Source organism: Ranitomeya variabilis, chromosome 5 (assembly GCF_051348905.1).
Source record: "Ranitomeya variabilis isolate aRanVar5 chromosome 5, aRanVar5.hap1, whole genome shotgun sequence".
Lineage (NCBI taxonomy): Eukaryota > Metazoa > Chordata > Amphibia > Anura > Dendrobatidae > Ranitomeya > Ranitomeya variabilis.
This window is the reverse complement of record NC_135236.1, coordinates 597,521,816-597,548,933: the sequence shown is the minus strand read 5'-3', so window position 1 is coordinate 597,548,933 and position 27,118 is coordinate 597,521,816. Positions and strand designations below refer to the sequence as shown.

General features: G+C 41.3%; 1 protein-coding gene across 2 annotated transcripts in view; it reads left to right on the top strand.

The window, feature by feature from the left end:
• LOC143776550 (A disintegrin and metalloproteinase with thrombospondin motifs 2-like) overlaps positions 1–27,118 on the top strand; it is a 793,125-nt gene that overhangs the window by 398,317 nt on the left and 367,690 nt on the right. For both annotated transcript variants that reach the window (XM_077266022.1, XM_077266023.1), the window contains exons 6-9: positions 310–466; positions 5,057–5,162; positions 22,289–22,432; positions 26,953–27,085. In XM_077266022.1, the coding sequence (XP_077122137.1) occupies positions 310–466; positions 5,057–5,162; positions 22,289–22,432; positions 26,953–27,085 (540 nt within the window). The remainder of the gene's footprint in view (positions 1–309; positions 467–5,056; positions 5,163–22,288; positions 22,433–26,952; positions 27,086–27,118) is intronic.

Genomic DNA, 27,118 nt, shown 5'->3' with positions numbered 1-27,118 from the left:
GAGCATTTTTTGCGCAATACGCAGACAAACGCAGCATGCTGTGATTTTCTACTCTCGTAACATACTGTATATTACGGATGCGTAATATATGGCAGATAGGAGCTGGGCCATAGAGAATCATTGGGCCGTGTGCAATGCGTATTTTTTGGATGTATTTTCTGCACTCATACGTCCGTAAAACTCGCTTGTGTGACGCCGGCCTTACCGGTTTTGTGATGTTTTCTTGTACTTTGAGATCATATAGAAGTTGTAAAATGTCCTCATTTTCATGCAGCTCTAATGCTTACACGGTTAATTTTGATTTTCTAGTCTTCAAGTTTAATTGAAATTGGAAACCCCTCTATAAGTTTGGAAAATGTATGTCGTTGGGCGTACCTGCAACAAAAGCCAGATACCGAACATGCAGAATACCATGATCATGCAATATTCCTTACAAGACAAGAGTTTGGTCCCTCTGGAATGCAAGGTAAAAAGTGTGGTTTTTTTTCATCGTTCACTATAGAGGCTGGTGTTCCTGACCAATAAAAAGTATTGACTGCTAAAAATGTAATAATATTGATATAAAAGCAAAAATAATGCTAATTAATTGTTCACCGTATCTTCTGGCCCTTCATGACAATTTTTTTTAAAGATGCTTCTCACAATGGCTAATTTTCATGATCACAAGGAATATGGTTTAGTTGTCTCAATGTCAAGCAGAAAAATCTTACTTGAAAGCTGTAGTTGGTGTGTACATGAGGAATAACACTGTTTAAAGTCAATATCCTACACTTTTTACCGACACATTTAACTTTGTTGTCCCTGATCTAGTGGGTAGACAAAGCGGTTATGATGTCTTCCATGCACAACACAAAGACATGAGATATTTCTGCTCTCCTGTCTCTATATAACACATGCTTAGAAACAGCATCTGCATGAAGGACATTATATAGCATTACTTAGCAGTGTATCTGTGAATACAGCTCTGGGGTGAAATAAAGCATTCACTCCACTCTCCATAGGCTCCAATAGATAGTTGAAATCTAATTTCTGTAAAACACCTGTGGGGGCAAAATAGATTAATTCCCTGGTTTGTGTATATTGTAAAATAGGGTCATATGTTGGGGTTGTCTCCTGTTTCGGCACCCCAGGACTCTTCAAATGGCAACCTGACAAAAGTAACATTTCTGGCTAGACAGGTTCCACTGGTGAGATGCACCAAATTCATTAAGTGGTTTGCACCTCTTAATGAATTTAGCTTGTTTTATAACCACAGCCCCTAATTAAGAGCAGCTTAGGAAATGTGGTGTTTTAATGAATCGGGGCCAATGTGTCATGTAAGAACAGAATCACTGGGATTGGAAGAAGAATTCCAAGGTTATTACCACATAGTGACACATCTCAAATTAGAAAAATGGAGTTGTGTCAGGAACGTGAAAAAATGTTTGCCAGTTATGCTACATTCCCACAATCAGTATTTGTTGAGATTTTCATGTTGTATATTTTCTGCAGTGTTTCTGCACCAGTTAGCTAAACTATGTTCTGTTTTTTCATTGCGTAGAGTGATTTTTTTTTTTACATTTTCTTTCGCGTTTTGTCAGCTGCATTTTTTTTTTACCTGTTTTCATATGAAATGTTTTACGTAAAACAGCTTTTTTTGGATACTTACTAGTATTTGGCTTTGATAAAACTCCATTGATAAATGTATGTGTGGATTATACACATTAAATTAACCCATAAAACACATAAAAAGCATACCCACAAGAGAAATCGACTTTTTGTGGTTTTCAAATACGCACCGCGGATCCATTAATGCTGTGTGCATAAGAAAAGCACAGTGGGCATGAGTTTTCTATAAATCCCATCCACTATGCTGTAACTGTAAGATTTTTTTTGTGCAACGAACACACCAAAAGCTCATCACGGGAACTTAGCCAAAAGGGGTTAATTACATATTGAGTCTTAGGGGTATCGTTTCTCCTTATGGAGAGTGACATACCATCTCTGGCTTGTCAAGGTAAGGAGGCTTATTTGCCGTACAATGCTCCTCTGGGAATTTAAATATGCAAATTGTCTCTTCTGAGAAAAAGAGGACTTAACTCTATAGCGCCACCTGTTTGAAGTAGCGATCCTACAAGTCACAATCAACCCTTTAACGAGTCGTGCAATATGACTTAGGATAAAAGCCAAATCAGTATCTCAATTCGCAGACACGGTGTTTCGGGCTGTTGGCCCTCGTCAGTGCGAAGCATGAGAACTGATTTGGCTAGGTGAGAGGCTCTGGACTGGGGTCTAAGGGGTATCGTTTTTCCTTATGGAGAGTGACATACCATCTCTGGCTTGTCAAGGTAAGGAGGCTTATTTGCCGTACAATGCTCCTCTGGGAATTTAAATATGCAAATTGCCTCTTCTCAGAAAAAGAGGACTTAACTCTATAGCGCCACCTGTTGGAAGTAGCGATCCTACAACTCACAATCAACCCTTTAACGAGTCGTGCAATATGACTTAGGATAAAAGCCAAATCAGTATCTCAATTCGCAGACACGGTGTTTCGGGCTGTTGGCCCTCGTCAGTGCGAAGCATGACTTGTAGGATCGCTACTTCCAACAGGTGGCGCTATAGAGTTAAGTCCTCTTTTTCTCAGAAGAGGCAATTTGCATATTTAAATTCCCAGAGGAGCATTGTACGGCAAATAAGCCTCCTTACCTTGACAAGCCAGAGATGGTATGTCACTCTCCATAAGGAGAAACGATACCCCTTAGACCCCAGTCCAGAGCCTCTCACCTAGCCAAATCAGTTCTCATGCTTCGCACTGACGAGGGCCAACAGCCCGAAACACCGTGTCTGCGAATTGAGATACTGATTTGGCTTTTATCCTAAGTCATATTGCACAACTCGTTAAAGGGTTGATTGTGAGTTGTAGGATCGCTACTTCCAACAGGTGGCGCTATAGAGTTAAGTCCTCTTTTTCTCAGAAGAGGCAATTTGCATATTTAAATTCCCAGAGGAGCATTGTACGGCAAATAAGCCTCCTTACCTTGGCAAGCCAGAGATGGTATGTCACTGTCCATAAGGAGAAACGATACCCCTTAGACCCCAGTCCAGAGCCTCTTACCTAGCCAAATCAGTTCTCATGCTTCGCACTGATGAGGGCCAACAGCCCGAAACACCGTGTCTGCGAATTGAGATACTGATTTGGCTTTTATCCTAAGTCATATTGCACAACTCGTTAAAGGGTTGATTGTGACTTGTAGGATCGCTACTTCCAACAGGTGGCGCTAAAGAGTTAAGTCCTCTTTTTCTCAGAAGAGGCAATTTGCATATTTAAATTCCCAGAGGAGCATTGTACGGCAAATAAGCCTCCTTACCTTGACAAGCCAGAGATGGTATGTCACTCTCCATAAGGAGAAACGATACCCCTTAGACCCCAGTCCAGAGCCTCTCACCTAGCCAAATCAGTTCTCATGCTTCGCACTGACGAGGGCCAACAGCCCGAAACAGCGTGTCTGCGAATTGAGATACTGATTTGGCTTTTATCCTAAGTCATATTGCACAACTCGTTAAAGGGTTGATTGTGAGTTGTAGGATCGCTACTTCCAACAGGTGGCGCTATAGAATTAAGTCCTCTTTTTCTCAGAAGAGGCAATTTGCATATTGAGTCTTAGCACTCATGCAGACATTCGTGCAAATCGGTCCAAGCACAAACCGCAATGCACAGACTAGATGTAGCGCTTCCGATCCGAGCGTGACTGCCTCATATATAAAGACAGACATGTAGCTATCACGCTTAGGTTGGGAAAGCCGCAGCCGGGCTGTGCTTTGACCAATTTACATGGAGTCTGCATGAGTCCTTAATGCTATGTCCACATGTTCAGTATTTGGTCAGTTTTTTACCTCAGTTATTGTAAGCCAAAACTAGGAGTGGAACAATCAGAGGGAAAGTATAATAGAAACAAGTCACCGCTTCTGCATTAATCACCCACTCCTGGTTGTGGCTTACAAATACAGAGGCAAAAAACTGACCAAATACTGACCATGTGAATGTGACCTTACAAATTTTAACCCTTATAACTTTCTAACAAGAAAAATATATGTTTCCAAAATTGTGCTGATGTAAAGTAGACATGTGGGAAACGTTATTTATTAACTATTGTTTGTGACATATCTCTCTCATTTAAGGGCATAAGAATTAAAAGTTTGAAAAATGTGCAATTTTCAAAATCTTGGCCAAATTTCATTTTTTTTTTCACAAGATAACATAAGTCATATCGAAGAAATGTTACCACTATCATGAAATACTATATCTCGCGAAAAAACTTTCTCAGAATCAGTGGGATTCATTGAAGCGTTCCAGAGTTATTGCCACATAAAGTGACAGTGGTCAGAATTGTGAGATTTGGCTTGGTCATTCAGGGCAAAATTGGCTCTGTCACTAAGCCACACGTGGACTCACTATTTTTCCCATCAGTGACTGGCCCTGAATCAACCTTAATGACTGTCAATTTAAAATAATATATATTTTTAAATATCTTTTTTTTTAAATATTTTTTCTGGCTCTCTTTAGCAGCCATGACTTTTTTTTATTTTTGTAATTGGCATGGTTGCATTGTATGAAGCTTTATTTTACGTGGGACAAATTGTAAATAGTTTTTTAGCTTTTGTTCGGGGGTACAAACTACACCTCTAAATGAATTCATCTATGGGTGCAGTGATTATATTGATGCCACAGGTGTGTCACGTAATTTTATACCATTGGGCAGTGAAGAAAAAATAATTAAATTTTTACCACCAAAATTTTGTTTTAGCCCCAGATTTTACATTTTCACACAGGAAATGGGTAAAAATGGCACCATAATTTGTCCCACAATTTCTGCTAAATATAGAAATACCCCATATGTGTCTGTATAGTACTGCTTAGTCATACGACGAGGCTTGGGAGGAACTGAAAGCTATTTTCCTCCTGGAGCGCAGATGTACCAAGAATAGTTTGCAGACTCCATATACAGAGCTCCTAAGTGCTAGAATAGCTGAATCTGTTTATGGTATTTAAATTTGTTATTTTCTACTTTTCCCTTAGGTTATGCACCAGTTACAGGAATGTGTCATTCAATACGGAGTTGTACACTAAACCATGAAGATGGATTCTCTTCAGCCTTTGTAGTAGCTCATGAAACTGGTCACGTGTAAGTAAAATATAAAGACATTTAAAGGGGTGTAAGGTGGCAACTGGAAAGGACCTGGGTGGGATATATTTGTCACCGAGGTGGCTAGACTTTATGATTTGAAGCCTGGAAAAGCAGGTTCCAGATCTGTTTTTTATTAGAAGTTTTTTTTTAATTAGCCTGGATTTTGGGTCTGGGTTTTAGGAATGGCTAGATGAGCTGGGCGGTATTGGCCATTCCCATATCTCTACTTCCATTGTTTGAGTGGCTTATTTAAGGAAGCTGAGCTGCCTCAGTTGTGACTGTTGAGTGAAAGGTGAAAGACCTGTTGAAGCTGGTCTCCTTGATAGGAGTTGAGAGAGATCTGGACATTTAAACTCTTTTGTTTTTCCTTGTCCTGAGTTGTATGATGGAGAAAGGCTGTTTGCTTTCCTTTTGTGTTGCAGATTTATGGACTATAATAAATCAACCTATTTTGCACAAAGCAACTTTGTGGCTGAGCCTTCCTTAATCGCTGTCAAAGAGCACAAACAATCACAGAGGCTAAACATACATTTCTGCAGAACTTCTGTCCTACTGCAGTTTTGTCAATCCTGACAGTGTGCAGTGTTTAAGCATGTTGCATACTGTTAGGATTTGGCATTCTGCAGGGAAATAGTGTAACTGCAGAAATCTTTATTTAGCCTGGAAAAACCCCTTTAAGATTTTTGTTTTCAAAATTTATTATATCAATTTAATATCTAACATTTATATCAACATTTAATTTATAACATGTTGGTAATGTTCATGAAGCCTTTCAACAAGTTAAATGTTTATATATCTCATAAACAAATTAATTATTTTTGTGTAAGGAAAAGAAAGAGCATGACTTACTTTGAAGTGAATATACTGAATAGGCTCTGGTTGCATAGGCATGCTTTACATATATAGAAACCTGCAAAGATAAGTTTACACCTTGTTCAAAAATAATTTAAGGAAAAAATGAGCAAATTTACACTAAAAAACGAATGTTGTTTTATCAGAGGAATCCTCAACGGATCAACTGAAGGTAAAACGAGGTACCTGAAACAAATGTTCATTGCACGGATAGATAAAATATGGCTGCGTGTACAGGCTGCGAAGATATGAGTAGCAACTTGGGATAAAACCATCCACTGCTGCTTGTGTGCGGTGTAACCGTTTCTGAAGATTAGAGCAATAAAAAGAAACACATTTATACTAACATATTTACTAATAACTGGTACCGCGCTTAGGTTATACAGGTGGCCTATGCCTAATCATCGGAGTACAATAAACCTGAATATGTAGGTGAATGTACCTCCCCCTATAAACAACAGTGCACTACAGGTGCTACTAGAGGCCACCAATGCGACCTAGAAGTACTGTATCACACACCTTACACCTACCAACACCGTGTGTGCGGATGGATTCAGCACAGGTACATGCAACGATCAGAAAATACAAGTGGACCGAAATCCCTTACCATGTGCTGTAACTGTTTGCGCTCTCTGCTGTTCCTGGTAAGTGTCCCTGGGGATGTGTGATGTTCCGCAAATGCTGCCGACGCTGACAAGCAGCGTGTTACAGACTGTAACCCTGATGAAGAAGGGCGTTAACCCTTCGAAACGCGTAGGTTTGTCTTTTTGATCCTAGTGAGGCTCCATAGGTCTGTGACGTCACACGCTGCTTGTCAGCGTCGGCCATCTTTACTTCCTAGTGCAACCAGAAGCGCCTCCGGCCGGGACGTTACCTGGCTCTGCACTCAGTAGCGGCATCTAATACTAGCCCCGTTTGCCCGTACTCCTGTGGACCCCACTCCTCGGCCACAACTCCCAAGAATACTTCCTGGTCGTACCCACCGCAGCATTTGCGGAACATCACACATCCCCAGGGACACTTACCAGGAACAGCAGAGAGCGCAAACAGTTACAGCACATGGTAAGGGATTTCGGTCCACTTGTATTTTCTGATCGTTGCATGTACCTGTGCTGAATCCATCCGCACACACGGTGTTGGTAGGTGTAAGGTGTGTGATACAGTACTTCTAGGTCGCATTGGTGGCCTCTAGTAGCACCTGTAGTGCACTGTTGTTTATAGGGGGAGGTACATTCACCTACATATTCAGGTTTATTGTACTCCGATGATTAGGCATAGGCCACCTGTATAACCTAAGCGCGGTACCAGTTATTAGTAAATATATTTGTTTCTCACAGAATTGGCACATGTTCTGAGGTTACCAGCAGCTGGGTTATTACGATAGGCATCCATTTAGACGCCATAGTCATTTGTGTAGAGCGCCGGTGACAATATTTGTTTATACATTTATACTAACACATTTATGCTTCTCACAGGGACGATTTTAGACAAAGTGCGGCCCTAGGCAAAATTGAAAGCGGGGCTCCAAAGTCTGAAAAATAGTGAAAACACAGTATTTACAGTATATACAGGCAATTATCAAAAACAAGTATACCAGGACTTTTAATGCAATCATTCATCAATTATCCCCTTCACACCCAGGCGACATTCTGTGTTTTTTTTGTTTGTGTTTTTTCTCCCCTTTTTCCCATGGGAAGAAGGGGGGGAAAAGTGCAGTTCCACAGTTGTGGTTTTTTTTTAATTTACCATGTTCAATATATGATAAAACTGACTTGGCAGCATGATTCCCCAGGTCAGGATGATTACGCAGATACCAAACATAGTTTTTTGTTTATTTAAAGGGAACCTGTCACCCCTCCCCCCCCCGGGCCTATTAAAGTAAAAGAGCCACCTTTAGCAGCACTAAGGCTGCATTCTGTGAAGGTGGCTCTTATGTTTCTGATCCCTAAGAATGCTGAAATAATGAGTTTTATAAATTTCCCGCCATACCTCCATTGAGTCAGGGAGGTATGATTTCTCCCCCTGACTCAACTGCCTCGCAGCCATCCATCATCCCCCTCTGGGCGCCGCCTCTTCTCTTTTTCGTGATGTCACCGGCGCCTGTGCTCTGCAATCAGTTCTCGGGCATGTGCCGTGCCCGCTGCCCTGCAACTTACATCTGGTGATGTAAGGATATCGCGCCTGCATGTACCGGAGGCCCCAGATTCCCAGCCCCACAGTGGGGCCTCCGGTACACGCAGGCGCGATATCCTTACATCACCTGATGTAAGTTGCAGGTCAGCGGGCACGGCTCATGCCCGAGAACTGATTGCAGAGCACAGGCACCGGTGACGTCATGAAAAAGAGAAGAGGGGCGCACAGAGGACAGAGCGGGATGATGGACGGCTACGAGGCAGTTGAGTCAGGGGGAGAAAACATACCTCCCTGACTCAATAGTGGTATGGCAGGAAATTTTATAAGAAACATTTTTTTTTCTTTTATTGCCATTTTCCGAGACATGTAACATTTTCATTTTTGGAGATTTGGGGCTTATTTTTTACGCTCTGAGCAGACGATTGTACTGCTACCATTTTTGGGTAGATACGATGTTTTGATCACCTGCTATTACATTTTATTACAATGTTGCAATAGCCAAAAAAACGGTCTTGATTTTTTTTTTTGGTTACATCGTTTACCTATTTAATTTTATTTATATTTTATTTTGATAGAGTGGACATTTCTGAATGCACCAATACCAGCGATACCAAACATGTACAGTATATATAATTGTGCGTGTATATCTGTGTGAGGGGCCCGGGCGAAAGAGTCTCACTGCCCACATAGCATATAACACAGCTCACATAGTATATAGCACAGCCATATAGTATATAACACAACTACATAGTATTTAACACATCCACGTAGTATATTGCACAGCCATGTAGTATATTACACAGCCCACGCAGCATATAGCACAGCCCACGCAGTATATAGCACAGCCCACGCAGTATATAACACAGCCCACACAGTATATAGCACAGCCCATGTAGTATATAGCACAGCCCACGTAGTATATAGCACAGCCACGTAGTATATAACACAGCTATGTAGTATATAGCACAGCCACTAGTAAATAGCACAGCAACGCAGTATATAACACAGCCCACAAAGTATTTAACACAGCCACGTAGTATATAGCACAGCCACGTAGTATATTGCACGGCTACGTAGTATATAACACACCCCACGTAGTATATAGCAGTGTGTGGGCATCATATCCCTATTAAAAAAAACAATTAAAATAAAAAATAGATTTATACTCACCTTCCGGCGGCCTCCGGATCGAGCCCAGGCCTTTAGCGATGCGAGACCGCTACGTGATCTCGAGTCATTGCCGCAATGCATTCTTGGGACCGGAGCGTCGCGAGGAGCGGGAAAGGCTGCCGCGGATGCCAGAAGGTGAGAATATAATGTGTTTTTTTTTTAATTATTTTTAACATTATATGTTTTTACTATTGATGCTTCATAGGCAGCATCAATAGTAAAAAGTGAAGCGGTGTTTAAATCCCACCCCAATATCGCTGATTGGTCGCGGCCGGCCCTTAATTTCCGCGACAGACGGAAGTAACAGACAAACAGATGGAAGCACCCCTTAGACAATTATATATATAGATATACAGTATATCTATCTATATAATCGTCTAAGGGTCACTTCTGTCTGTTTGTCTGTCACGGAAATCCCACGTCGCTGATTAATCTTTTTCTTGCACTGTACCGATTTTGGAGTGAAATTGCAGCATGTTGTGATTTTTTTTTTTCTCATGGCAAATACAGCTGAGAAAAAATATGCAGATCTGCACTGCCTCATTGCATAACATTGGCCTGAGTGTAATCCGATTTTTTTTTTATCGGATTGCACTCGTCTGATTTATACGCTAGTGTGAGCAAACCCTAAGGCTGGAGTCACACTCAGCGTAAGACAATACGGTCCGTTTTTTACGGCCGTAATACGGAGAAATGTTCCCAAAATAGTGATCCGTATGTCCTCCGTAGGCAGGGTGTGTCAGCGTATTTTGCGCATGGCATCCTACGTATGTAATCCGTATGGCATAAGTACTGCGATATTTTCTCGCAGGCTTGCAAAACCAACATCTAATGGATTTATGTGCTCAAATGTTCGGTAAAACATATATACAGTATATATATATATGTCATTGAGACACATATATATATAATCTGTATTTATATTTAATTCAGCGCGATATCTGTGAAAAGCCGGTAATTCAATTGCCGGCTTTTCATTTCTCCTTCACAAAAACCCGACAGGATATGAGACATGGTTTACATACAGTAAACCATGTCATATCCCCCTTTTTTTTGCATATTCCACACTACTAATGTTAGTAGTGTGTATGTGCAAAATTTGGGCGCTGTAACTTGTAAAATAAAGGGTTAAATCGCGGAAAAAATTGGCGTGGGCTCCCGCGCAATTTTCTCCGCCAGAGTGGTAAAGCCAGTGACTGAGGGCAGATATTAATAGCCTAGAGAGGGTCCATGGTTATTGGCCCCCCCTGGCTACAAACATCTGCCCCCAGCCACCCCAGAAAAGGCACATCTGGACGATGCGCCTATTCTGGCACTTGGCCACTCTCTTCCCACTCCCGTGTAGCGGTGGGATATGGGGTAATGAAGGGTTAATGTCACCTTGCTATTGTAAGGTGACATTAAGCCAGATTAATAATGGAGAGGCGTCAATTATGACACCTATCCATTATTAATCCAATTGTTTGAAAGGGTTAAAAAACACACACACACATTATTAAAAATTATTTTAATGAAATAAACACACAGGTTGTTTTAGTATTTTATTGTTCTCTCAATCCATCCGGAAGACCCTCGCTTGGCAAAATAATAAACCCACAATATACATACCCTCTGATGAACTGTCAGGTCCCACGAGGTAATCCATCTGAAGGGGTTAATTATTTTACAGGCAGGAGCTGCGCTAAAGTACTCGCTCGTGTCTGTAATCCCCGGGTGCTGAAAGGAAAGCTGAGTGATCTGTACTTACCTTGAGTTGCGGTGATGCGCCCTCTGGTGGATGAACTCCTATGAACTCGAGCGTGGGAACTTTTCCAAGGCTCCAGTTCATGAGAACATCCACCAGAAGGCGCCTCACCGCAACTCAATGTAAGTAAAGATCACTCAGCTTTCCTTTCAGCACCCGGGGGATTACAGACACGAGCGAGTGCTTTAGCACTGCTCCTGGCTGTAAAATATTTAACCCCTTCAGATGGATTACCTCGTGGGACCTGACAGTTCATCAGAGGGTATGTATATTGTGGGTTTATTATTTTGCCAAGCGAGGGTCTTCCGGATGGATTGAGAGAACAATAAAATACTAAAACAACCTGTGTGTTTATTTCATTAAAATAATTTATAATAATGTGTGTTTTTTAACCCTTTCAGACAATTGGATTAATAATGGATAGGTGACATAACTGACGCCTCTCCATTATTAATCTGGCTTAATGTCACCTTACAATAGCAAGGTGGCATTAACCCTTCATTACCCCATATCCCACCACTACACAGGAGTGAGAAGAGAGTGGCCAAGTGCCAGAATAGGCGCATCTTCCAGATGTGCCTTTTCTGGGGTTGGGGGGCAGATGTTTTTAACCAGGGGGGGCCAATAACCATGGACCCTCTCTAGGCTATTAATATCTGCCCTCAGTCACTGGCTTTACCACTCTGGTGGAGAAAATTGCGCGGGAGCCCACGCCAATTTTTTCCGCGATTTAACCCTTTATTTTAGCAGCTACAGCGCCCAAATTTTGCACATACACACTACTAACATTAGTAGTGTGGAATATGCAAAAAAAAAAAATGGGGATATGAGATGGTTTACTGTATGTAAACCATGTCTCATATAATGTCGGGTTTAGGCAGGAGAAATGAAAAGCCGGCAATTGAATTACCGGCTTTTCAATAACACCGCTGCGTATTTCTCGCAAGTCACACTGCTGGTCCGTGTGGAATCCGTATTTTTCTCGCCCCCATAGACTTTCATTGGCATATTATTTGCACAATACGCTGACAAACGCAGCATGCTGCAATTTTCTATGGCCGTAGAAAGCCGTATAATACTGAACCGTAATATACAGCTGATAGGAGCAGCCCCATTGAGAATAATTGTGCCGTTTGTTTGGCGAGTTTTACGGACGTAAAACTCGCTAGTGTGACGCTGGCCTTAGGCAAAGTATCTATAGTTCATTCTAAAATTGTAATAATTTTGTCTTTTTTCCTTAGAGAATTCCTAAGTATCTTTGTAGAGCAGTTCTGAGCAAACTGTGGCTCACAGACCACATCCAGCCCTTTGGCTTTCCTATTAGGCATACTGCCCCAGCCTGCTAGATACAATGCCAAAGGCCAAACCGTCTCAGGCTGACATGGATTAGGAAAAAAGTGGCTTACATTTGTATGGAGGCTTCAAGCCAGCTGGTGACCGGCTGCTTAAGGTTTCAAGGTGGTGTATGATAATATATGGGTCTGGAGCAATGACGGCTGGTTTTCTGCAAGGGTGGAGAGCTCGATGGAGAGGGAGACTGTTCCAGTAGGTGTAGTCTGGTGAGGAAGCATTTGGACAATATCCATATATGTGAAATTGAGCTTAATGGAAACCCCCAGCTATATTTAATATTCTTAGAGAGAAGAATCTCTTAGTATGGTTTCATGGCTACTCTGTTGGTGATGGTAATGGGATCCAGATCACGGAATAGGTCATATGGATGACCTTTAAAATGCCAAGGATGACGAATATCATGACCATGTCAAGAGATGTTCAATGGTCCCAAATAAGTGGAGTTTGGGGATGATGTCTCGAGGTCTACTTTTACTGAGGATCAGATGAATACATTTCATCTCTAGATGTACAATGCAGTCCCCAGTAGAAGTTCTTAAAAAAGAGCTGTTGCAGTTGATTACGAAATCTATGATTGTTTCCTGGAGGCACCTGATACAAATATTGTTTTAATGTGTTCGATTTTCAAAATGTTCCAATTTGTTGTTGAGTGTTCCTCCAAAGCATCTCCATCTCTTTTTTGTCAGAAATGAGCGCAAAGGTAGTGTTGTTTGTTTTGTCCTCCAGAACGGAGGTGTGAGCTCCAACTCTCTCATTTCTTTGCAGAAGTCTTTGGCTAATTGATCTAAAATGTTGGATACCTCAGAATGTAGGATGTACTGAAATTGACCCAGTAAGGTTGTTTGCTTGACAAGAGATTGTGAGGAATCCTGGTTGTGAATGCTGGAATAAAGTCAGGGTCCATCCTGTCTGGAGAGAAGGAACTGGTCAACTCAGCAAGGGAGCGTGGTCCGTAGGACATGTTGCTCCCATAGTCTGCCAGTGGTCTATTCTTATAGATGGGTGAATTGGTGAGGCATGGACACATAAAGCAGCAGTAACTTAGAGGGAAGTTCAGAGAGCTCAGCCCAGCAACAATAAGAAGGGTCAAATGGGAATCATGTTATCCGTTGTGTTCAACAACACAGGAGGGATATAGGTTAAGTTATTATAGACAATTATAGTTATTATTGACAAGACTGGTTCCAGGTGTAAAACAAATGGATAACTATTTATTACAGTTGTTATCCAGTGTCTGGTCTGGTGAGGTTCGCCCAATAATTCAATACAACTGAAGTTGTTTGTTAAGAGTGTAATTATAAAAACATACCACTAGGTGGCAACAAACCATAGCAGAACTTATACTGATCAAATTGGAACTTACAATGCCACTTTTCAAGTTACCGTATATCAATATCAGGAGATGGAGTTCAAGCAGACTTGTGGAAGAAAGCTGATGTTCATTTCATCCCCCTAATCTTGGAGGAGGCTCCATGCAATAAGTATCCTGCTGGGATACTCTGCAAGATGGCAGCAGAAGAAGAGTGCTAACGAACAGGCCACGCTGAGGATTCCTATGCCACAGATAGGTCATGTGGGAGAGAAGCAGAGGGATCCTGCCAGAAACAATTGTCGGCCATGAATACATTTTCAGTGTTGGGTTGGCACGGTGCAGGTCAGAAGGGGACTTTCACAAGATGGCTGTCGGCAACAATTAGAGGTCACACTGACCTCAACAGATACTCTTGGATAGGTTCAGAGATGCCAGGCAGTGGAATGGCAGGATATCTCCTCCGAGGAAGGCACATAAGTTCCTCCAGCCCAATGGCTCCTATTTTAGTGCCGAGACCACACTTCAGAGAATGTGCGGTGCCCGGCATGAAAGCCGCACACTGTGTGCTGGTTGGTAGGCCTCACCTAGTGGCAACAATGGAGTCCGGTAAGAGCAGGAGGAGGATTTCATGGAGGATTGTGGCACTTTTATTGAATTAGCATGGAGCTCACCTGAGCGTCTCCATTTGTTCCGACTTCCAGTCATGCCCCCTGACTTTTGCAACATGTTTTGAGCTACTTGTCTAATGCTTTGCAGTAAGTGTTTACCTTGCTAATTTTTTTTTTTCAGTTGGAAACCATGGAGTATAAAGTAATCCTGAAGATGTGTGGTGCTCCTGGTTTGTGGGTGCACAAGTAGGGTTCCAACCTAAATCAAATGTATCCAAGTTCCATGCAGATAAAAAGGCTTATTTAATTGAAAAGTCAATCCACTGTAAAGACGTTGATGTTTCGCTCTTAAAACTAGATTGTCATCAGATGTGGATTGAAAATCAGGACTGTAGAAGTATTCATGAAGTAGAGTCTTTAGTAGCAGCATTGTGGTACAGCATAACTTTCTGCTTATGGTGTGTTGATAGCTGCTTACGATAGGCCACCATCATACAGGGAGAAGAAGTACATGCCCCTAATTAAAACGATCGAATGACGCCTACTTGAACTTGACAAAAGTGAACTCATTAGATGCCAAATACTTTGACTGCTTGATGTCTCCTCAATGTCCAGGTGCAATGAAAAACAAAACCAAAAATAAACCACTATTACATTGAGTGTTCAGTTCAACATGAAACATTTAGTGAGAAGTTCACTATATAGCTTTAAGTTAGAAAACTGCACTCTTGCCAGTCAGCAGTTCCCTCCGTCATCAGGTATTTATTGTGTCCCTGTATTTACTTCATAAGGTTGATTTTTCTATCAGATGATGCTTTGCTTCTTAGGGCTCTTTTCCATTTGCGAGAAACACGTCCGTGTCTCGCATGTGAAAACCAAGCTGTGGCGCCGGCACTTTGGAGTGGAGTGTGCAGCTCCATGTGTTGCTATGCGGCTGCACGGTCCGCTCTAGAGTGCCGGCGCCACAGCTCTTGGTTTTCACATGCGAGACTCGGACGTGTTTCTCGCAAATGGAAAAGAGCCCTTAAAGTGAATATGTCCCCAGATTTCCCAACACAAACTGCATACATTACTAGATCTCTCTTAGACCTGATATAGATGCTGGATTTACTTTGAGAACCTTTGTTAGAATGGTTGTATAATCCTTTATGAAAGTTTAATTAAATCTTCACCCACTCAGCATGATTGACAGCTCCTTGGTGTTCCTCCTGCTGCTGAGATCTCACAATGTTCAGTACAAGCTGCAGATGTGGGTCAGTCTGGACGGGTAAAGATTGAATACACTTAGTCTCATAATCTATTTCATTCTTATCAGCCTCATCAGGTCTGATATATATATATATACAGTATATATATATATATATATATATATATATATATATATATATATATATACACACACACACATATATATATATATATATATATATATATATATATACACATATATGTATATATATATATATATATATATATATATATATATAATTTTTTTTTTTTTTTTTTAAATAAAATCTTCTTTTAAGATCTGTTTGACAGGAAAGCCTTCGCTTTGGAGGAGAAATGAGTTGCCTCTACATCTGGTCACTGGAGTCCCGAGAATATGGCCCAGTCTACCCTAATGATCTTGAATAACCAAACACATGACAGAAAAAAGCATAGCAAAGGATGAAACAATCTATGCTGAAAGTATCCTACGAATAATAAGGACCAATAAATAGGGATAGTCGCTAACACAAATATAGAAAGAGCTATGGGTCACAAGGGCCCAGAAACGACCAAAAAATCCCAATGTATATCCAAAAATATCAACTTTATTAATACATAATAGTAATGAGAACATAACATATAGGAAACAGGTGAGGCACAGTGCCGCAGGGTGTGCACAGACACCACCACAGGAGCATACTAAGGGGGCACGGAGCCGGGATAAGAACATATACCCATCAGAAAACAAAATTTCTTTTCTTAAGAAAAAATTATTGAAAACCTGTCAGTTATGAAGACTGTTGTGGACTTTATATGCAATTTTCCAGCTTGTATCGTAGTTTTCTTAAAAATCTATGGATATTGTTAATTTGGTCAGAAGAGCATTGATTAAGCAATGGACTAGTGATATACCATCTAAAAGTCATTTTTGTGCAATGTTATTTCAACTTTCCAGTTTCTTTGACTCTCAAATTGGTGACGTCCTAGTGTTGTGTCTTTAAGTGAAGTGAAGGGAAAAGTGTTTCTTCACCCCAGCCTACAAGATCATTTTTTGTTCACAACCCAGGAGGTCATTTAGGTCTAAAAGAAGATTTCAGTGGAGAAAGCAGTATAGACCGTAACCTGAATCAGATTCCATTAAAAGAGCCTGCCATTCACAAGCCTTTAGATTTATTATGCCAAACTTTTTTCCCATCTATTTCAGGAAGATTATTCAAGCTTTATGCAGTATAGTGAACTGTTTTATCAGAAACATGGGTTTCTTCTATCAGAAAATGTATAATACATTGAACTGAACAAATTCTCACCAGACTCGCATTGTAACTCAAAACAAAATCTAGCCTGGTGGCTAACTTTAAAGAACCCAATGAAAGTCAAATCCCTAGTTCTTTATCAATCTTTACTCCTTCGAATTGCATGCTTCAAGTCCAGGTTGTGGAGCTCACGTCGATGACATTTGGAGTCAAGGAAACTGGTCAGTGCAAGAAACTCTGCCAATCTTATATAGTTAAGATAGGTAAAACTAGCCCACTGCCATTTTCAGTCTCTTTTATTTCAGTACTGTGATTCAGCTATGTTATTCAGTCTGACAATCTTGCAACTGTGTATTACATAAACAAATGGGGAGAAACAGAAATTTCTATCTAACTTTAGAGTATTGCTACATTGTCACGCTCGGACACAAATAAGTCCGATGGACGACACCGCATGCAAATACAAGATGGAAAAGGGAGAGGAAGGCCCTAACATTGGTGAGTGGGGGATGACGCACCTCCTGACACCAACCTGTGCCTGTCCCCCTAGGCTCCCCTAACGCCTTATGTGGGTCGTTCCCCCTCCCCCGCCACCATCACGTGCCTCTTCCCTGCAGATGGTAAAAACACAGGGGAAGTGACAAACATGGGACAAAGATAAAGTAATTAATACTCAGCTTCAGGCTCTGCTGCCAAGCTCCAAGCAGCAGACATTATGGCACCAAGAAATGAAACTTCCACAGCAGCATCAGCTCTACCACTGACACCACAGAACTCTTCACTCCAGGCTGGTCTGCAAAGAATAACTCTATTACCAACAATCATTTGATGGGTCATGTGATTATTTTAAGGGTTGTGGGAGTAGTTACCAACCAACATCAGCTGACCAGCTTAAAAGCAGCTGCCAGCAAGATACTGACATTAACTCTTGCTGGACCAAAAGCAAAATTTAAATTTCAGCAAAACTCAGGAGCTTTGCTCTGTGCCTGAAAAATATTTCTCTATTACATGTAGAGTATTGGTGCACTCAGGAATAAATGGACCTTAGTTTGTTGTAAAAAAAAATTCTATTAGCCCTTAGAAAAATTAAAAACAACATTTTAGTGGAAAAAATTTAATTTGTTCTTTCTTCACCGCTCAGTGGTATAAAATTCTGTGAGGCACAGGCGATGTCCATATGTTCACTGCACCCCTAGATGAATTCATTAGGGAGCATAGTTTGTAAAATGAGTTCACATATGGGGGTTCTCTGTTGTCCCGGCACCTCAGGGGCTCTGCCAATGTGACATGGCACCCTCAAACCATTCCAGCAAAATATGAACTCCAATATGGCGCCTCTTCCCTTCTGAGCTTTGCACTGCGCCTCAAAAGTAGAAATCCACCACATATGGGGTATTGGCGTACTCAGGAGAAATTGCACATCAAATTGTATTGTGCAATTTCTACTGTTAACTATTGTTAATTTTTTTTTCACGGCTCAACGTTATTAACTTCTGTGAAACACCTGTGGGTTCAAGGTGCTGTGACGCAGTGACAGGTATTATATGTGAGGGTCGCTACGTATCTCCCAGGATGCATATAGAAGAGTATTAAACCGGCTGGAGCGCATTGCAGTCACAGGCATAGCTGTGGCTGCAGTGCAAAATAAAACTAAGTGTGGACCTGGTCGAGTTATTTGACCAAGACAATGTTCAGGAAAACCCGTTGTGGAGGAATGTGGTCAGTGGGTGCTCTCATCCGCTGGCCCGGCTGTCTTTAGCAAGACTGCATGGACCAGGGCTCATACCACTGAACGCCCACTCTATCTCCTGGTGGGCAATAAACTACACAGACAACACAGGGTTAAGGTAAAACAATGTGTCAGTACTTTATTGAACCACAACACACAATAGCAAACAGAACAATCCCAGCAATTACCCCAAGATGGTGCACATTACAGGGCCTCACCCTTCTGCTGACTCACCGAGATAATGGTAGATGTTATGTCAGAGCTCCCAGGGTCACTACTCCATCTGTGGTATGCACGCAGAGAGGAGGTAATGACAAGCGTAGGGAGGTATCCAAGAGCAGTCCTGTGTTCTTCAGTCGGGTCCGACAGACCCTTGGCTAAGATTCTGAAGAGTCTCTTACCAGAATAAAAGAAGTCTCTTTTATACCCGAGGCCTGTAAGCTATTTTTAGAATTACCCAGGGTCCTTCAGACCAACATCAAGATAAGGTAAACAATGGTGATGAGATCCATTCAATCTATTTGTACAGTCTTTCCCTCTCTGCTTTCGAAGTTACCAAGCTGGTTCCAGAATATAATGCACTATTAGCATATCAGCACATATCAATAAACAAAGCTTAACACACCCTATGTACAGTCACTATTACAGACTTAAACAGTATGTTAGATAGTATATCAGTTGGCAAGTCTGTCTTCTTGACCCACCAGACATAAACACTTAAATTCACAAACCAATATACCGATAAAAATGTGTTTTTTTTTGGTTTACAAAAACATGGTTGTCTGGGAAATAAAGATACAATCTGGTTTCTTCATACCCGTCAAGGGCTTTTATTTTTGGAGTGTACTACAGGATGGTAGTGGGGCAGTTCACTCCCTCCAAGCCGGGTCTTACAAGTGGCCCGTGGCCACAGATTTCAGTTAAAAACCCTGCAGTAAAGGGTTTGGGTGTGTCAGTGTTTGTTTGCAAGTGGCAGAGCAGGTGACTCTGCAGTGTCCAGCCTGTGTGAGGTAACACAGAGCCAAAAGCAGCGCACACCTGGCACACCGCAGTGTGATACAGTGGTGCAGTTGTCCTCAGCAACCGGTCTCGTATACGGACTGTTGACACCTCGGCTGCGATCTGGAGGCTACCATGTGCTGTTTAATGTGTACTCACCACACATCTAAATATGTTCCTTGATGGATCTAGTTTCCAAAATGGGGTAACTTGTGGGGGGTTACCATTGTTTGGGAACATCAGTGGCTCTCCAAATTGGACATGGCATCCGCTAATGATTCCAGTAAATTTTACATTAAAAAAGTCAAATGATGCTCCTTCCCTTCCTAGCCCTGCCATGCACTCAAACAGTAGTTTTTTCCCTCATGTGGGGTATCAGCGTACTCAGGAGAAATTGCACAACAAATTGTATGGTGCAATTTCTCCTGTTACCCTTATGAAAATGCTAAATTTGAGGCTAAAAACATTTTTGTGGGGAAAATGTGATTATTTTTTTTTTATTTTCACGGCTCAACGTTTTCAACTTCTGTGCAGAAACCTTGGGGTTCAATGTGCTCACCGCACATCTATATCAGTTCCCTGAGGGGTCTAGTTTCCAAAATGGTGTCACTTGTGAGTCATTTTTACAGTTTAGGCACATCAGAGGCTCTCCAAATGCGACATTGCATCCGCTAATTGTTCCAGCAAATTTTGTATTCAAAAAGTCAAATGGCGCTCCTTCCCTTCCAAGTTCTGCCGTGCGCCCAGACAGTGGTTTTCCTCCATATATATGGTATTGGCATGCTCAGGAGAAATTGCATAACACATTTTGGCTTCCATTTTTTCCTGTTACCCTTATGGAAATGAAAACAATGTGGGTCTAAAGTAATTTTTTTATGAAAAGAAGTTAAATGTTCATTTTTTCATTTGTTCATTCCAAAAATTCCTTTGAAGCACCTGAAGGGTTAATAAACTTCTTGAATGTGGTTTTGAGCACCTTGAGAGGTGTAATTTTTAGAATGGTGTCACTTTTGGGTATTTTCTATCATAGCCCCCTCAAAATCACTTCAAATGTGAGGTGGTCACTAAAAAATAGTTTTTTAAATTTTGTTGGAAAAAGGAGAAATCACTGGTCAACTTTTAACCCTTCTAAATTCTTAACAAAATAAAATTTTGTTTCAAAATTGTGCTGATGTAAAGTAGACATGTGGGAAACGTTATTTATTAACTATTTTGTGTGACACATCTCTCTGATTTAAGGGCATAAGAATTCAAAGTTTGAAAATGTTAAAAGTTTCCAAGTTTTTGCCAAATTTCCTTTTTTTTCACAAATAAGAGCAAGTTATATCAAAGAAATTTTGCCACTATCACGAAGTACAATATGTCATGAAAAAATAGTCTCATAATCAGTGGGAACCGCTGAAGCGTTCCAGAGTTATTACCTCATAAATTAATAGTGGTCAGAATTGTGAAAATTGGCCTGATATTTAACGTGCAAACCACTTTGGGGTGTAAAGGGCTTAAGTATGCTGACATTCCCCTATATACCGCATGAGCACACACAAAACCCCTATATACAGTATGGACCCCCACATAACCTCCTATATGTAGTATGGGCCCCCACATAACCTCCTATATATAGTATGGGCCTCCACATGGCCCCCTATACACCGCATGAGCCCCCACATAGCCTCTCTAAATATAATATGAGCACTCACATAGCCTCATATAAACAGTATGAGCCCCCACATAGCCTCCTATTTACAGTATGAGCCCCCACATAGCCTCCTATTTACAGTATGAGACAGCCACATAGTCTCCTATATACAATATGAGCTCACCACATAGCCTCCTATATACAGCATGAACCACCAACATAGTCTCCATATATACTGTGTGAGCCCCACATAATCTCCATATATACGGTGTGAGACCCTACATAGCCTCCTGTATGCATACAAATATCCCTACACTTGAGAAAAAAACACATCCTCACCTCACTCCTGTTCCACCGCGCTCTGCTCCTGTCTCCTGTGCAATGAGTTTCAGCAGCAGCACGATGACATGATGTAATCACATCTGCTTTCTCACACGCTTATTGGTGGAAGAAGGGGCCAGTGGCCCCTCCTCCACCAATGTATTCACTGCTGTCTGCATCCTGAGGATGCATATAATGGTGACAGCTGGCGGCAAATGGACGGCAGGTGTGAGAGGGCACGGAGTGGCCCATGGGCCTATGTTTCGGCCTTTTGGCTGTTTCAGTCCGCAGGCTGGACTGGAACAGCCACAGGACTGGATGTGGCCCGGGTGCTGCAGTTTGACCAGGTCCGCTCAAGTCCATTGATTTCTATATAGCAGTAAGTTGCTTGCCTTCCTCTCCCCACCTTCATCTCATCTTCTGAAGAGAAAATGCAGTTATAAATAAATAGCCTGGCAGTTTTCAGAGCAGATTGCCTAATCTCAGGTCTCTGCTTTTGCTGTCTAGAGCTGTTTTCTTGCTGATATATGAAAGTACGTGGATAACAGTGTAGATCATGTTATCATAGAATGTTAGAGTTGGAAGAGACCTCAAGGGTTATCGTGTCCAACCCCCCTGCTCAATGCAGGATTCACTAAATCATGTAATAAATGTGTTGGTATTGGAGACTAATCTGCACCCTCTATTGTGGTTCTGAAGCAAAACTAATTTGTTCATATGACATATGTTAATCAGGTTTGCCTTTTATGCTGTGGTATTTATAATTTGGAAATGTGTAGTAAACATTGTCCAATGCATTTGTAGGTTGGGAATGGAGCATGATGGCCAAGGAAACAGGTGTGGAGATGAAGTTAGAATGGGAAGTATTATGGCTCCACTGGTACAAGCTGCATTCCATCGCTTTCACTGGTCTCGATGTAGTCAGCAAGAGCTTAGCCGCTATTTAAGGTAAGAACATTTGCTGCATATGCTGCTTACCTGCCTGTTGTGCTCAGCTCCGTTCTTCGCCAGCACAGAGCTGTGAGAGATCACTCCTACCAGTGATTCAGCTGATGTCACGTAGACAAAGCGGCAGCTTCTTTTCCGTCCTGTTTTCATAATAGGGTGTGACTTCCACCATTGTTGCAATTTTTAGGCTGCCAACCTCCATGGACAAGGTAGGGAAAAATTTTAGGGCAACTTTTTTGCCCCAATATATATATGTCTGTGCTAGATCGGCTTACTTAGCTACTTAATGAGGTAGTCACAGGAATGCTTTTCATTTAAATCTTCAGCTGGTTTGTTAAAAATGCATAATAAACTAGGCTATCAGAAAAATAGCCGCACTCAGACTTGATGGTATAAACAAACAGCACCTTTTACAGTCCGTCTAACTGCGGGTATCCATCTGCTCAAAAAAGAGGGTTTAGCAAGGGCACAACTCTATGGGTCAGCTTCACCCTCAGAGCACGCACAGAACAATAATTAAGTTCAGAGGCTTCCCTTTACCTCCTGGACCACACTCTGGGGTGCAGATATGGTGTACAGTGGTCCCTCCTCACTCTTTAGCTGTTAATCTAAAAATCCAGGCCTTGCCATTGCCGATTAACGCCTCTCAGCACATAGCAATCTGGAACAAACTTCCAAACTTTCCACTGAAACTAATGACCTCCATAAAACACATCCCCTCCAGCACATTACCAGTAACCCTTTTACAAGCCCTATAACTGGTTGAGAATTTCTCTGTGTATTGAGCAACTTTTTAACTGGTTTGGCCGTGTATCCAGGATGACTACTTGCGTACACAAGGTGTGATTCCTTTACTTTTTAGGAGTAACAAAGAATTAGATTTTTAGCAGGGTTTTTTTCTGGTTTGGTTTTCAGAGTTGACTAAACCCAACATTTATGTACACGATTCAATCAAAAAGTCATTGCACTGAGAGGTGTGGTGACAATCTAGTAAAGGACAGCTTAATGAAAAGGCAGATGGATAGGGACCATTCAGTTGTCCTAGGTGGTTGCTGTAATTGGTCCTGTTTTACAGTGAATTTAAAGTTGTAATAAAAAGTATGCTCACACGCAGTAGCTAAGTAAATTCACTTAAATGAAAAAAACTATAGAAAAACAAAGATGTCAGAAAGATATAATCACTAGATATTTTCTTTACAAAATATACAAACCATATTAAAAGATATAGGCAAGCTATATAAATAGCTTAGACCTGAGACCCAGCAAGGTAATGATTACACTATGGTATGAGACATAGAAGTGATATGTATCTAAAATTATTATTTATTAGTAAATAATATGAAAGCAATTAAAACTCAGTACAGGTGCAGGGAACAGGAACATTTAGTGCATCTTCAAAAATGCAGATAAACATCGGAACATCGTGTTGTTAGTGCATGCGGCATAAACCATGTTGCAGAATGTTGTTTACCCATTGTAAATAAAAATAACCAATTCGGCAAATAACAATTGTGAAACCTCTACAATTAATGATCTAAAGCAGTCTCTCAGTTCTTTGGTGTGATCTTTTTCCTTTGCTTTACCTTTTTTATCCTTTTCTTTTTCCTTTTTTTAATTTTATTACGAGATCACAAATCTCCATGTCCAAACAATCAAGTAAAGTGTTTCTCACGGCAGATTCCTGCTCAGAAGAGGCCTGTGGGCAGTGGGAGGCATGGATCCACGTGGTCCTTCCTTCTACCTTGGGTAGCTTGAGTACCTGGTAAGGCCCTTCCCACCTAAGCTGCGGAGATCCAGGTGTCTTTAAACCATTGCTCAATTTCCAAAAGGAGGCAGATTTGAGTCCAAGTGTTATGCAAATCAGTTAGTGCTTGTTGTACCTGCCGAAAATATTTTGCCCGGTGCATCAAAGTTCTCACAACGGAACTCTGGAGTAAAAGCTTTGAAGAGCCATAAAATGTAGGCAGAACTGGGAGTTGTGCTTAAAGTTTCCAACTTCTGGAATCTTCTCACCAGTTCCCCCAACTCCGATGAAATGGCTGGAGCTGGGGCAGGATGGAGACACTTGTTAAATTCATGACAACCCACAGCATTCACTGCTCCACAAATCTTACTCCAGCAGAAACGAGTAACATTTCTGGCGTAGCACACAGAGGTGCATGCCACTCGTCCGATGCTTCTGGTTCACAAACAGAATAGAATTTGTTTTAGAAATTGTCTCTCATAGCAAAGATCTAATTGTCACAAGTAATTTGAACATAAATGAAATTTATTTAAATGAAGAGTTTTAGATGGGATAATACTCAGAGAACATACTGACCCGTGCTATTCTATAGGGCACATCAATTGAATGATTTTTCTCTCGGTCCGACCATCCATGAGAGAATAACTTGCAACATGGACTATTCTCTTCTGAGTCTCAGATGAGATTCACACATTCAGGTCTATGGGGGTGTAAAAAAATCTGATCCCACACAGAACATGCAAGTGACATCCATCCATACACATTCCTAGGATAATAATAGAAATGTATATTTCACCATATACATTTTTTAATGTAGATATATGAAAATAGACAACACACCGATGTCACAAGGATATCACATGGATGTAAAAAATGGACACAAGCATGACACACAGCTGAAAATTGCCTATGTTTTCTGGATGAAGGTCAGAAGATTTTTTTATTTGCTCGTCTGCCGCAAACCTTGGTTGAAATCTGTTTGGTGCAGTACGCTTGATCATTTACATCGGAGTTCACATCTAAATTCCCCCAAAAAACGTGATATACATGAAATCACTGAGAGGATCATTGCCTATGATGAGGCAGATGGAGTCACTTTGGGTTAAAGCTTTTATAGGGAATTTTGTTTTTAAACACTAAGGGAGGCAGCTGCTGAAATTAGGCATTAGGACTGCAGTAAATGTGGGCTGGATCTGCTCACACCTGTGTGCCATCGCTCCTCCTCTCCCCTTCCGGGGGCTTGTAAAAGGATAAGGGAGGACGAGAAATTTAGGACAACAGGGCAGACACATTTTGTTGGTGACTGCCAAGTGATACTGACGTGTCACCGAGGACGGCTGGCAGCGCTGATTCTCTTACTTGGTGCTGCTGTATCATGCTCTGGGATTAGGTACAGTTGTGTGAAAGTGTTTGCCCCTTCCTGATTTCCTATTCTCTTCCAAGTTTGTCATACTTAAATGTTTCCAATCACCAAACAAATTTAAATATTAGACACACGATAGGATTAGATGCACGGCTCAGCGGACTGGACTGTTTCACACATGATGGAATTACATGCTCAGTGGACCGCATCACATATGATAGGATTAGATACACGGCTCAGCGGACTTGACAGTATCACGCACAGTGGGATTAGATGCGCAGTACAACATACAGTATCACCCAGAATGAGAGATTTTTATTCTGCAAATACTGAACGTGTGCGCACATACCCCAAATGCTGTAAAACTGAAACCCCCCAAAAAATGGCAAAATTGCTGTTTTTTTATTTTACCATTTCGGCCACTTCTTTCTTGTTTTTCAGTACATTTATATGGAAAAGTGAATAATGCCACTTAAAACTGCAAAACAAACCAGCACACAACTATGTCAATAGAAAATAAAAATAACTTATTGCTCTTGGAATAGGTGGAGGACTACAGAGCAAAAATTAGCTCTGACAGGGAGAGGTTATTCCACTGGCCCATCTGATATCAGTCAGAATCAACAAGTTTTAAGTTTATGCCTGCATCGCTTGACATTTCCAGGTCTCCTGCTCAGCTGGCTGAGAACACCAACTAGTAAGGAGCAACTGTTTTCATCAGATTACCAGAAATTACTATACTATAATTCATATAAGTTTTCAAGATCTCTGCTAGCTGTTATTTAGTAGGAACCTTCGTCATTTACTGTCAGAGGATACAAATCTGTCCTGGTCATGCGACAGGCTCACAGATGCACGGCTCATCACGAGACTGAGCTTAGACCCACGGCTGCTGCTGTACGTTCTACAAATGTATTTTCCGTTGGAGTGCTGTCTGTGTGTGCAACGTACTGCAGACGAGTGACACACTGACTAATAATTCTTCTGTTTTGAGGATGAATCATTGCTTGTGTTAATGCGAAGTAGCTCCTCCATCCGAGATGTGGATGAAAACATGGAGCTGAACGTTGAACTAGCAATGGTTTACAATTCTTTTGGAGATTCTGGATTTTTCTGGAATTTTACTACTGTATAGATCAGTGCTTGATCCCCTTGGCAGCTCATAAATCAACTCTTAGAAAGGGCTGAGCTGTAGGACAAGGTCTAAAGCCACCTGTATGAGTCTCTTCACCCATGTGACCAGTTTGCCGATCAGTAGTGGTTGGACCACTATGGGTAACCTATCCTGAGGATTAGCCATCAGTGTTAAAAATCCTGACCATCTCTTACAGCCGTGTACATAAGAATTTATTAAAAATAATATACAATTGTCCTTTTACAATAGTGATATTGGGTTTGCCTTTTTTTCCATAGTTCTTATGATTGCCTGCGTGATGATCCATTTGTACATGACTGGCCTTCACTTCCTCAGCTGCCTGGGATTCATTATTCTATGAATGAGCAATGCCGTTTTGACTTTGGTATTGGTTACATGATGTGTACAGCTGTAAGTACTTTCGAAATTACCATAGCTTTTTTA